Source organism: Acanthopagrus latus, chromosome 16, assembly GCF_904848185.1.
Source record: "Acanthopagrus latus isolate v.2019 chromosome 16, fAcaLat1.1, whole genome shotgun sequence".
NCBI classification, from domain to species: Eukaryota; Metazoa; Chordata; class Actinopteri; order Spariformes; family Sparidae; genus Acanthopagrus; species Acanthopagrus latus.
In genome coordinates, this window is record NC_051054.1 from 14,553,308 (window position 1) to 14,570,781 (window position 17,474).

General features: G+C 40.2%; 2 protein-coding genes across 5 annotated transcripts; one reads left to right on the forward strand and one right to left on the reverse strand.

Annotated features, from left to right (window-relative positions):
* On the reverse strand, positions 1-3,703 carry fcf1 (FCF1 rRNA-processing protein). Its single transcript, XM_037071707.1, has 8 exons — positions 3,567-3,703; positions 2,873-2,937; positions 2,640-2,711; positions 2,407-2,555; positions 2,247-2,319; positions 1,998-2,085; positions 412-506; positions 1-259 (listed from the first exon to the last, which is right to left on the reverse strand). Exons 1-8 carry the CDS (start codon positions 3,567-3,569, stop codon positions 211-213), a joined length of 594 nt encoding a protein of 197 aa, XP_036927602.1. The 5' UTR covers positions 3,570-3,703; the 3' UTR covers positions 1-210.
* On the forward strand, positions 3,621-17,474 carry arel1 (apoptosis resistant E3 ubiquitin protein ligase 1). Of its 4 annotated transcripts, none has more exons than XM_037071704.1 (22): positions 3,621-3,702; positions 4,617-4,849; positions 5,344-5,512; positions 7,098-7,318; positions 7,865-7,936; positions 8,220-8,446; positions 8,542-8,779; positions 8,885-9,054; positions 9,256-9,436; positions 10,028-10,272; positions 10,363-10,440; positions 10,532-10,673; positions 10,775-10,896; positions 11,061-11,136; positions 11,345-11,454; positions 11,552-11,731; positions 12,022-12,147; positions 13,398-13,527; positions 13,635-13,693; positions 13,778-13,867; positions 13,957-14,132; positions 15,176-17,474. In XM_037071704.1, exons 2-22 carry the CDS (start codon positions 4,702-4,704, stop codon positions 15,276-15,278), a joined length of 3,063 nt encoding a protein of 1,020 aa, XP_036927599.1. In that variant the 5' UTR covers positions 3,621-3,702; positions 4,617-4,701; the 3' UTR covers positions 15,279-17,474. The 4 variants fall into 4 exon arrangements, with proteins under 4 accessions (XP_036927599.1, XP_036927598.1, XP_036927600.1 ...); XM_037071703.1 differs by having other exon boundaries at positions 3,688-3,825; XM_037071705.1 differs by lacking the exon at positions 3,621-3,702 and adding an exon at positions 3,897-4,263.

Below are 17,474 nucleotides of genomic sequence, written 5' to 3' on the forward strand. Positions count from 1 at the left end.
TGCATTTCAACAACTCATTTATTCTCATCGCAAAATGGTTCATAAGCATAACAAAACTTAAAGTGATTTGCAGTTAGATCAAATGCTCCCCATCCTGACTAAATCAGACTTCAAAACCCACTCACAATATTCTTGAAATATATAAAAGGAAAGCAATATCAAACAGGAAATGTCCGTGTATTTACAGGTCCGGTTCAGTTTGTAGCGATATTAAAACCTTGGAGCACCATAATCGTCAGGCATCCGCTCAATATTGTACCTGTATGGAAAAACAAATCCAAATCAGTACAGCTGTGTTCCTGATGAGGCTTTTACTTACTCTAGAATGACGTTTAACATGTTATGACAGAAAAAAAACACACACATCACAAGTTGCCACGTAGTTAAAGCTACGTTTTGGAGCAGTGTTACCTGTGGTTTGAGATGTACATGATGGGCACCCCGGGGATCTTCCTGATCCTTCTCTTCAGATCTCTGTCCACAGTAGCCAGGATGTAACACTTGTGCTGTGGAGATATTTTCATGTAAATAAGAGCCAAAACTACACATGAGTTACATGAGATACATCTACCCACAATGATGAATTCCAACACCTCCTTTCTCCACTGATTAAGGTCTCAACTATACACTTCATGTCACAAAGACTGATTGTTATTTGTTCTGTTGTTATTTATAATCTCAGGAGACCTACACATTGCACAGTCATTTATTTAACATTTGTTATATATATTGCACACGTCATGTACTCACAAGGACAGTTACTGTGTGTTTATTTTCATTCTAATTGTTTGTAACTGTAATGTTATTTTATTCTTTGCTACTTATTTCTCTCTGTACTGCTGTGTTACCTGTGAATTTCTCGCAAGGGGGATCAATAAAGGAAAATCTTATCTTAATTGATTGTTGCACTAGCAGCAGTTCATGTCATTGCTTGTTCTGTAGCAGGCGGTGACCCAAACTCTGTAGCAGCTCAACAGCATTTTAAGTGACATCATTACGTCCATCTTTTTTTTTTCCAAATCTGTGACAGAGCAAATCTTGACAAGCATCTTTCATCAAGCTATTCTTAATTCATGATTTGATAGTCTAACTGCCATCTCTTTCACTCTACCGGTTGACTTGTACAGTCTCTTTGTGAACCAACTCATGTTTATAACATCTCATATAATGTTTTTTTCATTGTTTCCCAATCATCACAGTTTTACATTTACAATACAACTTCAGGGGCCAACACCTGTTTTCAGCATGAATTAGAAACGTAGTTACTTTGCTGCAAAGTTGTGCACCTTCACACACAGTAAGAGCTGAAGAATGACAATTTGGTCAGATTTAAGGGACGTGAAGCAGATTATCTGTGCTGCAGGTCAGGCTATAAAATGCAGTCACAAACTACTTGTAAATGTAATGCACTCTTTTACATACAATATAAAATTCTATGCACGTTTCTTGTCACATTTCTGTATGTACGACTGCAATTACATCCTAAATGTGAATAACTGTATATGTATGCCTCATTCAGAGGATACCTCTGAGTAAAATTAATAGATTTATTGATAAATGGACAGTTTGTTTTAATGCAGGTCTGTACATCTACACTAATTTAACACACCTCATGGCTTCTAGACCTAGAAATTCAACTATAATGGACATAATGCAAGTTCATACTTTACATTGTTATCTGTCACCATGTTATCTTTATATTTTCACACACTGCTACTGCGCATACAACAGATGCATGTCACAGAACTTTTCAGTGGCAGCCATTTTGAATGCGAGATGTCATATACTTAAAGCAAATATTATTTATAGCACAATACATGGATCTTTAAATTAGCTGACCTAATGGATTCAATTACAGTGCACTGTGCTTTTCCTGCAATGATGAGCTGAAAACAACTCTCTCTCAACATATTGAGTGTAGTGTTCATCATGAGGTGAACACTTGACATTCTATAACACGTGTGTATAGCTGCAGTTGTACATTAAAAGCACATTACCTGTGTTACCCTTTGGACCAAACAGTCATCAGCATATGTTCCCTTGTGTGTGCACGGCAAGCGCTCAAACCTTGGATCCTTGGCTATCCTGCAAAAACAAAACACACAAAAAATGTAATAAATTAAGAATTATGATGATGAGGATGAGGATGAGGATGATGATGATGATGATGATGATGATGATGATGATGATAAGAAGACATAGATTAGGTTCATGACACGTGCTAATTCATATTCAGCAGCTTGTACCTTAGTGCAACTCTGTACTTCATTCCAAGCTTCTCAATCTCAGCCATCACGCAGTCTGTGATATATGGGATGCCTGGATTGGATAAAATTGCAGGGGTAAAAGATTATTTCCATGTTCACCAAGTATTGTTTTTTAATAATAAGTGGCAGCAGAACTTGCATTTTGCATAGAGGCAGTCCATCATAGACTGAACGATGTCCAATTTGGCCTTGATGGAGAAGTTGATGAAATTTGTGTCGATAAGAACGTGGTATGGTGGACCAAGCTGAGTGTTGTACTGGAAGAACAGGCATGATGGGTGCTTTGGACTGTGCAAAAAAAAAAAAGATGAAATTAAAGAGCCATCTACCACCACTCATCCTTTAATGCAAGCTGTAATGTGTCCAACTTACACCTCTCTTTCCTTAAGCTCTGAGGGATCTTTCTTCTTTTTCTCTTTTGCTTTAGCTCGGTCCTTCTCTTTTCTATAACAATAAACAATCAGAGTCCTTTATGATCCACAAACAGGTTTCAATCTTTGGTTTTGGTGAATTTGTGCATGAGAATAAGCTTCATTAATAAACTGTACAGAGTTAAAAGAATAAGTTGGTTAAGCCAAGGATGGATTGCAATTATTAAAACTCACATTCTGTTATCTTTCAGATTGATCATTCTCTTCATCACAGCAAACTTCTTTGTTTTCTGCTTCCCCTAAACCAAACAAGTGAAACACAGAGTTATTAGTTACAATTAAGTTATCACAACTAACAGTGTTATTATGTCATTTTACCACAGGAGTGGACATTGTTACACACTGTTAATGGAGGATTTGAGAACATCACATCGATCACAACATCAGCAATCTATTCATTAAATATTCAGCCAACGTCTTTAACAGCTAAAGGTTTAATCACAGATAAACAAAACTGATTGTTGAAGCTGTTCTTTAGATAACAATACGACTTATACAGTTATTTACGAAGTAAACACCTAATTCATTAGCTCAACGCTGGAAATCAAACTACAGTGCTACATTTGTGGTCACAACGTTTCAGGCTGACAACCGCCGATTGAATTTGGTAACTACTGTGACCAAAACCTTTGAGATGACAAACGTTAATCACAAATTTAGATGATTCAGCAGCTGCAACGTGAGTTACAAGTTAGCTTGTTTTACATTGATGCGCTATGCTAACAGTTAGCAGTTAATTTAGCTCAGTGGTTTGCCTGCTAATAAAGCTTCAACGCCTACTTAATGATAGTCAAAATAGTCCAATTCAAGGTATAGCAATAAGAGGGAGAGCCGTGGTGTAACTAAAACACACTTAGAGAGTACATACCATGTTTAAAAGTTGAGACTACAGCTGAGTCGGTTTTCTCCCCTCGTGTATGGATGCGCATACAGGTGACGCAATCAACAAGCGACACAATTTCTGCGCATTTTCCGGGTGCTAAGCTAATGCCTGACAAACGAAGGTAGATGCAATGTTTGATAGCAGAGATTGTGGACAGTTTTGCATGTTCAGGTTTGCTTTGTGAGGCCGTGAATTTTCAAGAGACGCCCCTCGGCGCGTTGCGACGCGAGTCTCGATACACGACGTGGGTTTGCGACGAGCTTTGTGAAATTTCGCTTACATTGTTGGCTAACTTGACTAGCTGGTAGCATTGTGCTGTCGGTGTTCGCTATACAACTGATGCTATCCTGGAAGCTTGTCAGTACCATGCTAACAGTTGTTAACATTAGCCCCCAGCTTTACCTTGCGCTCACGGTGTCAGTAGACCTGCGAGAAGTGATGATATTGCAGTTAGCTTGTTAAAATGCTCTGCTCCCGGTGTTTTCTGGCTTTTGAAACGTCTTTTAATACAACTATCCGATAAAACTTAACCAAAACTGGCTGTTTAGATAGCCTTTTTTGTTAGCTATCTGGTTGTTTATGACAGTGGCTGCGGATGACATTTGGAAACGTTTTGACACCTGAGCTAGCACCTCTACACAGCTCGGTATTATCAGTACCACCACCAGCATCGTCTGAACTGGTATTGTTGAATGGGTTTTAGTGTGTAGTTTAGATCTGTGTTTTTGTGACTCAGGTTGCTTGTCTTGGCCAAACAGACGCTAGTTAGAGTTTTATGACCATTCTTTAGTCAAGTTCTTCATGCATATTTCAGTGCCGTATATTACATGTAATGTTATTCTCCCATCAGCCAACACTTCTCCAGGGTGACACTTAAATATTCATGCTTTCTTGGCAGAGCAGGTTGTTGTGAAGCCCTCATCATAAAAACAGTCTTAATTGACCAATGTTCCTCTGAAGAATGCATCTGCTGATTTTTTTTTCTCTTTTGGTCTAGCTGATTTGAGCCTAAGCAGTTTTTTTCTTCACTCGTAGGATCCTTGACTTGACTAGCCCCCTGGCGAGAGGCACTTTTCCTTTGAGCACGGAGGGATCTCAGTGAAGGCTGAAAGATGGTCTGATGGACCGCCGCTTCTTCCTGACCTTCCTCCTCTGTTCTGTGTCGTGGATCTTCTTCTGGGAAGTGCGCTGGAAGAAAGGAAAAGAAAGTCAGATTGAGGAATGGCTCCAAGGACATAGCCTCTCTCAGTACGGACACTTATTCGAAGGTCAGTGGGTTACAGTCATCTCCGTTTGAGATTCACATGAGCACTGCAGCTTAGAAGTTTTGTTGATGATCTAATCCAGGGTGAAGTAAGCAGGTGTAGATTCAGTGACCTGCAAGGAAAGTTCTAATTGCTTGGAACTTTCTGGTTAGGATGGTTTCACAAAGAGATATGAGATATGAGATTTTATCCAGCACTTTTCAGCTTTAGCAGAAATACCAGGGATAAGTGTCAGGTTTTACTGGACTTGAACTATGATTAATGCAAGGAGATTGTGTTGCTTATTGCTTTGACCCTGGTCATTTTTTGGATTTTGAACACTAAATATTCAGGCTTATGAGATGCCTCTGGCATGCACAGACAATCAGCACAGGCTTAAATGCTCATTATGATAGACTTTGATGAGTATTTAAGCCGGTGTTCGAGCATTACTGATGTTGATTTGTTGGAAAGTTATGTGATTGGGGATTTTTCTGAGCTGTTCATGTGTCATCCAGATGTACAGACGCTGGAGGAACTGAGTCTGAGTGTACTGAGTCGTCTGGAAGAGGTGGTGAAGGAACAGCAGCGCTGGAGGGAGATTGCAGAGGCCCACATCCAGCTGCTCAGAGACTTTGCCTTCCAGGAGTGGCTTTGCTCCCAGAACCTGGAGCACTATTACCATGCGTAAGCAATGAAAGGTCTTAACTCTACCATCTACACCAATCTGGCATGCGGTCATTTGTAGCTTTCCTTTTTGGGAAGAATTTCTTGTTGGCGTATCATAAAATGTAGGTTTTTCCCAGAAAAGTTGTTACTTGAATGAGTTTTGAAGCGGCTATGTGTTTTCAGTCATGTTTAATGCTGGTTCACACAAGCTTTATTTGTATACGTCCACTTGAGGGCACCCTCTGCATGCGTGGTTAGCTGAGTTTGCTGACACTGAGCTGTGGAGGCTGCAGTGTTTCAGAGGGTCACTGCAGTAGAAAGTATTTGTAAGAGACTGTTATTGTGAGACCCTGCAGCAATGCAGTTGTTTGTGTGCATGTGTGTTGGGTGCTTGATGCAATCACCACTGGCCAAGATAAGTAGTTGTCGCTTTATCAAAATGTTGCCTGTTTGCCTTGCCTCAGTGGAAGGAAAGTCAATTGTAATGTTTCTAAAGGTCAGTTGTTTGTCTCAAACACATAACCATAGTTGTTTGTCATGTTAATAAGCAAAACTGTCCGACATTCATAATGGGGCACAGTGTCATCTTTCTGAAGGTCGAGGCTGTCACACCACCGCTGCTAACATCTTTATTCACTGGACTTTATACCTTTTTTTTCTCAATGATTCTGGGAGAGCTTTGATTCAATGACTTACAGAAGAAGATTTTACATGAATCTGAATGCTAAAAATATTATACTATAAGTGGGGAAGTTAATCACAGTAATTGATCTCATACACAAGGTAGAAAATCAGCATGCCACACACTATATACTTTATGCAGCAGCATGCTCATTAATTCATATTTTGCAGTAAAACAGTAAAAGGAAACACTGTCAGATACATGAGCTTTGTTTAAAAATGCATTGTTGTAGGATAAAATGACAGTAAGTAAAGTAATGTGTTTATTTTTCCATAAAAAATAAACTGACTTTTGTCAAATTTTTGTTAAATGCTATTAAATGAAAAAAAAATATTAAAAATATAATAAAAGTATATGTTACTACAGCTAAAAGATCTTCATCTTATTTCAGTAATTATTACAATAATATTGTGTGGCCATTACACTATGAAAGGGAATTTGCCACACAAGCCCTTTCCTAGTGTTGCCAGACAAAGACACAGTGCTACAATGGTAGCATTACTGTTAGAGATTCTGTTTTGGTTTTATTGGTTGAAACCAATAATCTGCCGCGTTTATCTAGACCTCTGTATGGTGCTACATATATGTACTATGAACATTGAAACATTAGAAAAAGTCATTGGAGGGAGAACTCTGTGTGTCATACCACCTAACCCTTCCAGTTGACATAACTAAAGAGTTAAGCTGATAAGATCCGGGTTACTCTTGCAGAGTTTCACAAAAAAACAGTGTTTGTTTTGTGTGTGGGACACCCTGTTAGCAGTTCAGTCAGCAGTATTTGCTCAGTTGGTGTCGAACAACACTGAACAGTCATGATGGGGTTGTATCTCTAAAGGCTCTACTTGGAAAGTAGTTAGGCATTGCTGCCACACCTGTACTTAATCTAACTGCACCCACTTTCACTTTTGTTTCCCAAAACAGACTGAAGACCTTGGGTTGTATGAATCTTGATGACTTGTCACAGTTTGACAGTCAACTGCAGCTGTCTCTAGCTGCCTGGGGCTACTACTACGAAGACTACATAAGGTTGTCTACTGGCATCAAAATCCTTCAGACGTCCAGGGGGAGTCGTGACCAGGACTACGAGATCCGGCTGGTGCACAGCCTTGCTGAGAGGCGTCTGAATGAGAAGTGGTCAATTGGTGAGATCATTTTCTTGCCTTCGAATTGTTGTAGTTTTGGTCGCGTTCCACAGCTGCAAAATTTCAGGAGGCATTTTGATATGAGACATAAACATGAGATGGATTGCACTGTTGCTACGTGCTGCTAAGTGTTTTCATAAATGGTGTTGCAACAAGAGTCACACATCATTTGAGTGTAGCTCAAGTGAAGTGTTGGAGAACACTAATCTCAGTATTGCTTCATCTCAATGTACAGCCCAACATCTGTTTGCTTTTCTGTCTTTTCCTCTCTCATGAAAACACAGTGTTCAGTCCTATTAAGGGAAAATGTAGGGCAATATAATGGCATTCCTAAATCACAACCGTATTACCTTTTTATTATACACACAGTACCCTTATAATAGTAGTATTCTTGCCCAGAGTGTAGTTTTCTACTTCCTTACAAAAGCTCACAACTGGTCACTTAATTCACACCTTGTTTGTTGTTGTTTCATTTGACAAGACATTTAAGTGTGTATTGTCTTCATCTTAATTATTCATTGTTGCATTGTCCTTTTGTCTTTTCAGCGGGAGCTCTCATATTTGGCTGTACTGTGGCGCTGTGCTTCTTGATAAGGGACCTCATGTTTTACGTTATTGGTGAGTCCTGTGTTGTTGCTGTGATTGGAGTTTGGACTGATACGGGTGGTTCTGTGGGTGCTACTAGGCGACTCATTCATACTGTTCATGGAAGCATAAACTGATGATGTTATAGTACTGTTTTTTACTGTTACAAAATGTTGGTCTCATAAATCTTTGTCAAACTGAAATCTTCATTTTAGTAGTGAATCAACTAACAAAAAAAAAGCTAATAAATATCTTGTCTTCATTGCAAACACCTGCCAACAAGTTTTCTCCTGTGTTTCTTCCCTTTTTGTGGCAGGTGGAATTACTGTTTCCATCATAGCGTTTGTCTTTACCATCAAGTTCCTCTGCGAGCTTGCAGCGAGGGTGGTCAGCTTCCTGCAGAATGAGGATCCAGGGCGACGCGGTGACCGCAGCATCTATGACTATGTCCGGGGAAACTACCTGGACCCACGTTCCTGCAAGGTGTCTTGGGATTGGAAGGAGCCGCAGGAAGTGGGGCAGACTATGAGTTTCAGGGTCCAGGTATATTGGGTTTCAAAACCAAGGTCATCAGTGTAGAATGGATTTTTGTATTTTCTGTAATGACTTATATTAAATTTGTCTTTTTGTCTTCTCAGCTGTTTTACAAGAATGGCCAGCCTTTCCCAGCGCATCGGCCTGTTGGACTGAGGGTCAACATCACTCACATTGAACTGGCTCTGGACATCCCTGTTACACAGGAAGTTCTGCAAGAACCAGAGTCCAACGTAGTCAAAGTGGCCTTCACAGTGCGCAAGGCCGGACGCTATGAGGTTGCCGTCAAGCTAGGTGGCCTCAATGTGGCATATAGCCCTTACTACAAGATATTCCAGCCAGGTATTACTACTGTGTCTGTCATGTATCAAACCCATGTTTTGATATGTTTAATTAGAAATTTGAAAGTGTCGATTGAGTATTCTTGTGCTCTTTTGTTAATTTCAGGTACAGTTGTCCCATCCAAAACCAAGATCGCCTACCATTTCTCTACCCTGGTGCTAACAAATGGCCAGCAGCACACTTTGCAGATTGAGCCTCGGGACGAATATGGAAACCCTACCAGTAACTCCACGTCTCTCACAGATGAAGCCAACTACAGCGTCCATGTGCACTCTGTAAGGCATCACCCCCCCTATTATCCATTATACTGACGTTGATGTCTTGATTACAAATGTAAAAATGAAAGCCAGCATTTCTCCTCCCTCTTATGTTCTCAATTGCACAATCATTAACTTCAAAGTATATGAGAATAGATTCTTACTGGTCTGTTCCAAAGATCTGAGCTGGGATTCATTTTAGTTTTCCTGTTCTTCCAGCTGGGCACAGTGGACGATGATAATCTGGAGGGGTACTACAGTAAGTCAGTTTCACTCAACAAGCAGCAGTGTCAAGTGATGCTGAGATTGACCCTAAGGAGGACAGGCTGTTTCAGGGCCCGCATCTCCTACAAAGACCAGCCGCTCAGCAACGGGGAATTTGACATTATTGTTCTCAATGGTGAGCAGTCTTTCCATTCTGAAGAGAAATAAAATACTATAAAATAATTTGGCCCAGAGGCCTCATTACAGAGACTTCCAAGGTCTGAAATGATATCCTGTCTGAGTGTAGGATGAGATTTAGAATTTTTAGTATTACAGAAACATGTTTCCTAATTACATACCTTAAATTAGGATAGGATTTTAGCTGCCACAGAACCATCCTAACTGAAAAGAAGTTTCAAAACATCCTGACATATTCTCCTTGAAAAGCTACTGAAACGATAACGGTTGGAGAAACTAACACTGTTGTTAGCCTGTTTGATCAGCTATCATCAATTTAAGGCTGTTGGAAAAAAAGATGTGAGGTCTGAGATAGGATAGGATAGAAACCTGAGTTATTAGACTTGTTATTGCTTCAGTAATAGGAAGGTAGGTTTCCTTTACTATGTTTGAAGCCTAAGATAAAGGACTAGCCAAAATGTCTGTAATGAGGCTCCAGGAATGCAGTGCACTTTTCTAATTACGTTTGGGTGCATTGAAGAGATTTACTTTTGTTCCTTAAGCATGTGTTTTCAAAGCCTATAACTCATATTCTTATTACATATTACAGAGAATGAGAAGGCCTGTGTGGAGAAGAATGTTTCCACTCCCGGCATAAGTATCTACTTTGAGGCATACCTTTACAGCAGTGGGAACTACAGCAGTTCCTCGTGGCAGTTACCAGCCTCCTCTTTGCTAGCTCCCCAGAGGAGGCCCTCCATGGGAGAAGAGGAGGATGAGCATGACTCTCCTGTGGAGGGACAACCTGAGAAGGTTAAGAAACCAAAAAAGGTCTACTGTTACATATCGCCAAAGGTAAGTAGCACTGTAATAAAGTACATTATGTATCTGAGAGGGTTGAAGTCAGCACTAATGCAACACGACTTGGACTTTTATGTCAAACAGCAACTATCCGTGAAGGAGTTCTACCTGAAAATTATTCCGTGGCGCCTTTTCACCTTTCGAGTATGTCCAGGAACAAAGGTAAGCAGTCCTGATTTCAAAGAAAGAAATAGAAAAAGCCCGCTTGGATTTGGTTTGACAAGCTCACTATAATCTCCTGCTCTCCTCATAGTTCACTTACTATGGTCCTGACCCGGTTCACAAGTACCTAACTCTCGTGGTGGATGATGGGATACAGCCTCCAGTGGAGCTCAGCTGCAAAGACAGGAACATCATGGCTGCCACCTTCATTCGCTTCCTGCACAAGAACATTGGTTTGTCTCAGTCTAATTTTACCACTGTTGCACCAAGCTGCACTTAGTAAACACTGCCTTTGATGTGCACTGCAGCAGTAATTTGATGACATTGTCCATAGGTGGCTCTGAAACCTTCCAAGACAAGGTGAACTTCTTTCAACGTGAACTCAGGCACATCCACTCTAAGAGACCTCGCACCAAGACCTGCCTAAAAATCACACGACACTGCATTCTAGATTCAGTGAGTGCTGCTTCATAAAGCTGTCATAAGCATTGCATTATAAAACACATAGGCATGTAATCAGTCATGTGGCTCCAGTGAATTGAACTCTTTCATTTATCAGTCAGTCATGTGGCTCCAGTGAATTAAACTCTCATTTATCTTTCTCTCCTGCTGTTGCTTAGTCCCTGAAGGCTACTAGGAACTTCTCTGTGTCAGACTGGAGTAAGAACTTTGAGGTCGTGTTTCAGGATGAGGAAGGTAAGCAAAACATTTGAATATAACTGAGTGAGGTACAGTCTTAAAGGAGCAGTTCTTCTTCCTCTTTTTGGTTAAAATTTCTAAACGTTTCGGTTGTTGCTAGCAGTTTACATAACAACAAAAAGGCCTCATTTCCTAATAGAGAGTTACAGACCCAGTTTTTTGTTAAGGTGACCACACCGCTAAAGCCTTTGTCATTTCCCTACAGCTCTGGACTGGGGTGGGCCTCGCAGGGAGTGGTTTGAGTTGATTTGTAAGACGCTCTTTGACACCTCCAACCAGCTGTTCACCCGCTTCAGCGACAACAACCAGGGCCTCGTATGATATTCTTTATTACCACATAGACCACATTCAAAATCTCCTTTTGGCCGCAGTTAAAAAAAACTAAAACAAAGCCTTCATCTTCATTTTCCAGGTGCACCCAAACGCTGAACGCCCAGCCCACCTGCGTCTGAAGATGTATGAGTTTGCGGGTCGTATCGTAGGGAAGTGCCTGTATGAGTCGGCGCTGGGTGGGGCCTACAAACAGCTGGTCCGAGCTCGCTTTACACGGTCCTTCTTGGCCCAGATTATTGGCCTCAGGATGAACTACAAGGTATGGAACACAGTACAGGTTTTGATTGTTTACCTTCTGCTGTCAGCTGGTCTGTCTCATCACTTGAAACTTTAATCGTAAAGCCAAGAAACCTGACGTGTTTCTTGGCTTTATTTAATTCGTAGAGAACAAGCCAGCATGTTTTGCCATTTATCCAACTTCCTAAGATTTCAAAGCAGAGAACTAAAGCCGACTCAATCATGTTTTTATCCCTCCATCGAAAAGATTAAGTGCCATGTTTATTTAAGAGCTTCATTTTCTTATGTTTTCGTATTGTCTTCCACGCGCAGTACTTTGAGACGGACGACCAGGAGTTCTACAAAACTAAAGTCTGCTTCATCCTAAACAATGATGTGAGCGAAATGGACCTGGTGTTTGCCGAGGAGAAGTATAGCAAGTCAGGACAGCTGGAGAAGGTGAGGCAACACTTTGGAATGGAACCTTTTTATCCCTGATGTAATTTCAGATGAGATAGGAGCAATAAACCAAGCAAAAGGAACCATATTGGTTGTTTGGCAAGCTACTCGTTTTTCTTTAAGAGGGGGAGTGGTGAGTTTACATAAAGGTGGATGAGTAGAGTATGGTATTCTTGGCTCTTTTTAAACTTTGTTTCTCAGTCATAAAATAATGGCTGTGTGACCTCTCATGTTGAAATAGAGTTCAACCCACTTCTTATTAATTAGAGACATATTGCCTAATTTCCCAAACATTTCTACTAATGCATACAAATACACGTCAACCAAACACACACCTGTCAGTAGGGGTGTAAGTCACGATCACAGGTCTCATCATTATACAATATTGTGTATATTCAGTGATACAGTATTCTCCAGTATCATAAAGTCTGCCATGAAACGATTTGGCCATGAAACGATTTGGCATAAATTTGCCTTGAGACTAGCAGACTTCCTTTACTCCATTCATCCATCCTGAGCTGATCCCAGCTGACACTGGGCGATGACGGGGTACACCCTGGGTACCAGTTCATCACAGTTCCTTTACTCAAGCTTAACAAATTACATGTATTATTTATACTTCCTTTTCATGGTTTTGTGTGCGACAGAGCACAATTGAACACACCGCACCTGAATTGACAACGTTGTTGAAACAGAGTAGTTAATACTACTACAGTGAGAGCGCAATGCTGAGATGTCTTGTTTGAGCTGTCTTCTCTCCTTGATCCAAAATATTTCCACACTGATGATTTATTTATAAGAAGGGAGTAAATATCCTCATTGTCTTATTCTTATCTACTTGCCTTTACCTGCCTGGTACTGACACTGATTGAATGTTTGGTAAGGAGCAGCACTTAGATGATCCAGGTGATACGGACGTGCCAGGGGATTTTGAAAATAAAGATGTTTCTTTAAGATGATGATACTGATTGCAGTTCACTTGGCATCAATCAAATTAGACTGTGATTGCTGAATTGATACATCAATCCCGACCAATACATTGCTGTTGTTTTGAAGCATCAGACCTGTACAGTTAGATTTTTCAGGTCAGCAAAGTTTCTGAACTCTTACTGAACTCATGTTCTAATCCCGCCTCTGCCATCTTGCCTGTACTGGTCTTTGAGACCAACACAGCAAGAGATTTGTAAACTGTTTCATTCTCCTTATGTAATTTGTCCAACATTAACATCCTGCCACATGTTTTCTTGCAGGTGGTGGAGCTGATATCAGGGGGAGCTCAGATTGCTGTTACCAATGAAAACAAGATGCATTATCTCAACCTGCTGGCCCAGTACAGACTGGCCAGCCAGGTGAGAGATGAGGTGGAACACTTCCTGAAAGGTGAGGAAACCAGCACAGCTGCAGTCTGAAATGTTTTGCCAGTTTTCTCTCGTTTGAGTTCTCCGGTAATGGTCATGTAATTAGAGTCATTTCCTGATTAATTGCAGGTTTGAACGAACTGGTTCCAGAAAACCTGCTAGCCATATTTGATGAGAATGAGTTGGAGGTATGTGTGATGTTTATAATGAAATCCTGTTGATCTTTAAAATGCCACTGGCTAATTATACATTTTTCCGTTTAATCTTTTCAGCTGTTGATGTGTGGCACCGGTGATATAAACGTGCAGGACTTCAAGGCCCATGCTGTGATTGTCGGAGGATCGTGGCACTTCAGAGAGAAAGTATGTCATGGAAATTCTCTGTTTTCATTTTCTTTTAACAGCAGGCCAGGGACAAAAATGTCTGAGCATGTTGAATTTCTGTTCTGCAGGTGATGAAGTGGTTCTGGGCTGTGGTGTCTAGCTTCACCCAGGAGGAGTTGGCTCGCCTGTTGCAGTTCACTACAGGCTCCTCTCAGCTTCCACCGGGAGGATTCAACACCCTTTGCCCCTCCTTCCAGATCATCGCTGCCCCCACACACAGCACCCTGCCCACTGCACACACGTGGTGAGTAGGAAGCAAAAACAGATGTGAGGTTTTAGGAATGGCAATGTCAGTTGGTCCACCACTTTAGTCAAATTTTTTCTCCCTCAATTCCTATCATCTCCGTGTATCACTGTCTATAAAATCATCAGAGGCCCTAAAAAATTTTAGAAAAATGAATTAGTTTTCCAGAATACCTATCACCCTCAGCTGTATTTTGTCTGCCCTCACTTCGTTGTTGAATATTTTACTTAAAAAAAAAAGTTTACAGTTGCCACATATCTCAGTCTTGTGATCACTCTGATTTCTGCTGTTATAGCATTACAGTGTGTCGGAGACGTGAGTGCATCTCTAATGAGTTCCATCCCTGTATGCTCTAAACTGTAGCATCAATCTGTGTCTGGAGAATATTTCTCCCCCCTCTTCTTCTTTCCACCATTTTCTCCTCTGCTTAAGGAACTCTAAAGGCATTTAAAAGTCATCCTTCTCACTTCAGGGCTAAGATGCTTTGTGAATAACTTTACAAGGATCTAGTCTTAATTCTAAGGAAAAAATCAGAGAAAACACTCTTCTAAGACTTTCTTAAAATTTTGTAACTTGGAGTAATTTTTACTTGGAACCTTTAAGAGTATGGCCCCTGGACACAGTAGTAGTGTAGAGTTTGTAGTGCCTGGTGTTCATTGACAACAAATTAATCAGAGGTAGAGGAATACATATACATAATACTTTACTAAATATTTAATAAATGTATGTAGGATTAACGCAAAATAAACTACAATTGCTGTGTGTCTGTGTAATGACACAACATGTCACCCCGTGCACAGTGTGACTTATTGATGTGTTTTAAATAGCTTGTGGACAACAATGGAGCTCTATAGTACAGAGGACTAAGATATGTCAGGACAGGAAACGCTTACAACTAAGTCATTGTTGGTTTCTGTATTTTCATTGAATTTGTTAACACTAATATATTTATACAAAACACTATACATATATTCTCAGTACCGTCAAATGTTTATCAGTATCTAAAGATTTGCGGACTCTCCATGGTCCTCTTTCCTCTCTAGTTTTAACCAGCTGTGCCTCCCGACCTACGACTCCTACGAGGAGCTGCACAAGATGTTGAAGCTGGCGATCAGTGAGGGCAGCGAGGGCTTCGGAATGCTCTGATTCTGCCATCGCTGGCACTGTGTGGGTCCACTCGTACAAGGGGAGCTGTCCATTCCACTGTACCTGTTCCCTGCATTCATCTGCATTTAACAGTGGGCGTTTTGGCAGAGAATTACCCAGACTCCCTCTAAATACTCTCTCAGGATGAGAGGGTGTTACAGGAAGAAGGCTGACCTGAACCCGGGACTCAATGATGTGAACTCCTGTACTACTGTATGTATATAAATATCTTGCTTTTGTACAAAAAAAAAGAATCCAGGAACTGCTGAAAAGGGTAAGGTTTGGGCTAGTTTTATTTCTTAATGCTAAAGTTAGCTTAGTTTTATATGTTAATATAAAGACTAGAGCAAAGGCCTTGAGTATTACTGTATAACTACTTTTTTTTGCGTTTTGCAAACTGAGGAACACTTAAGTGCAACAGCAGCCTACTTGTGACGTGGGTGATGCGTGCATCTCCAGCACTTTGGCCTTAATCGATCAGGGACTGATGTGTGTATGTAAATATATAATATCACTCTTTTATTTCAATACTTGTACATAGGAGTGTGTATACGTCTGGTTGTATTCATCTGGTTACCTTTTTTTTTTAATTTGACGTTAAGGGAGAAGGAATTTCTTTATTGTTGCACGTTTTGATGGGTTGAAAGTATATATTATTTCTATAAGCTTTTTTTTTCATTCAGAAATTAAAAGGTTTTTTAAAAAAGCGAAGTAATTTCTATTGTTTATACATGTTTTTAACTTATTGTGTCTTGAAAGAACATTTGTGTTGACCCCTACTGTTTAGAATATGTTCGTCTGGAGTGGGAAAATGTTTTTGTTATTGTTTTATAACCTGCCTTATTCATGCCCTTTGCCTCTGATTGTTTCCAGAGAGGTGCGTAGTCAACAGGTAATAGATATATTCTGACATTTCTTCTAGTACATGCAGGGGTTATTGTGGATGTGAGTGTTGGTTGGATGTTTGGGAGAGCCCATATATAACAAAAATGTTGTTATATATGCTGAATGCGTTTATACTTTTACATTCACAGCCTTTTATGGGTTTACCTCAGAATCTCCTATGCCACCTTTTGCATCTTCTGTTCAAGCACATGTACAGCAAAGCATAGTTAGTTCATAGTTGCCTCCTTTCAGTCCCGACAAATACAACCTTTTAGCCATATTATCCCAAATCCTCAGTAAACTAAAGCATTATATCAGTGGTGTTTCTATCCTTTGTTATTGTAAAACTAGTTATCTTCAGTATGTCAGTATCCTGAGCCAACAGTTTTTTTCAGTTGATAATTGTGTAGCAATTCTTTTGCTGTTTCAGAGTTTACATATTCATTAGTCTTTTTTCTTTTTAATAGTGTGTGCTGCCAGAGTGTTTGGGAAAATTCGCGTTTAGACTCGGAAGCAAAAAAGAAAACATTAATGGACTCATCTTCTCATTAGTATTTTTATTTATATTCATGCTCCTCCTCGGAGAACTCTGGATGCAGTTTCACTCCCCACATTTTTCTCACAGTCGGCAGTAAAAGTTTGTCTCGGCCACTAAGAGATTCAATTTGTTTTTTGTTTTTATTCGGAGGCAAAGAATCTGATTGGAGTTGCTGCAGGTTGGGATAAACTGCATCGGTTCACCCAAGCCAATACAGCGTCCACTTGGGATTTGATGAGTATTCGCTTGTGCTTTAGCTGGCTTTTTACAGTGTTAAGAGGTTTATAAGAGGGTTTATGTTTGTTTGGGTTGTGCAATGTTGACCTGATGTCCTGAGGAGACCAGTGAAAATGTTATAAGTGCTTATGAAAATGTTTCATGAAGGGTGTGTTCTCAGCACCAGTACCAATGGCTAATATCATATTTATGTGAAGTAAAAGGTAGTTTAAGCATCACACGTTAGCTGTCCCGTTAGACAGGACCATTATTAACAAATATGAAGGAAGTCTGTCGTGTAGTTTTATGTTCTTGTTTAATGTTTTTGCTTTTCATGAGCATCTATTACTCTGTTTTATGTTTAGGTTGTTTCTGGCTTAGATGACATGAGTGTGACTTTTAGCATTGTAGATATTGTGAAATATTTGCCTATGACTTTGAAGCGGGGGTACTTTTTTTCTTTTCTTTTTTTAACGGCAAAATCTTTGCTGATGAATGTTTGAGATTCTCTGCACTGCAGGCCCTTTGTTTATGGGAATAAAAAACGATGGACTAAA

Bases quoted from the DNA above. Each gene is read 5' to 3' on its own strand.
- fcf1 (XM_037071707.1), bottom strand. The intron at 2,320-2,406 runs GCAAGTTCTGCT...TATCCAATCCAG, and splicing joins GGACTGCCTCTATGCAAAAT to GCATCCCATATATCACAGAC. The intron at 2,086-2,246 runs GTACAAGCTGCT...TTGTTTTTGCAG, and splicing joins AAGTACAGAGTTGCACTAAG to GATAGCCAAGGATCCAAGGT.
- arel1 (XM_037071704.1), top strand. From the start codon at position 4,702: ATGGACCGCCGCTTCTTCCTGACCTTCCTCCTCTGTTCTGTGTCGTGG. The intron at 10,897-11,060 runs GTGAGTGCTGCT...GCTGTTGCTTAG, and splicing joins GACACTGCATTCTAGATTCA to TCCCTGAAGGCTACTAGGAA. The intron at 13,694-13,777 runs GTATGTGTGATG...TAATCTTTTCAG, and splicing joins TTGATGAGAATGAGTTGGAG to CTGTTGATGTGTGGCACCGG.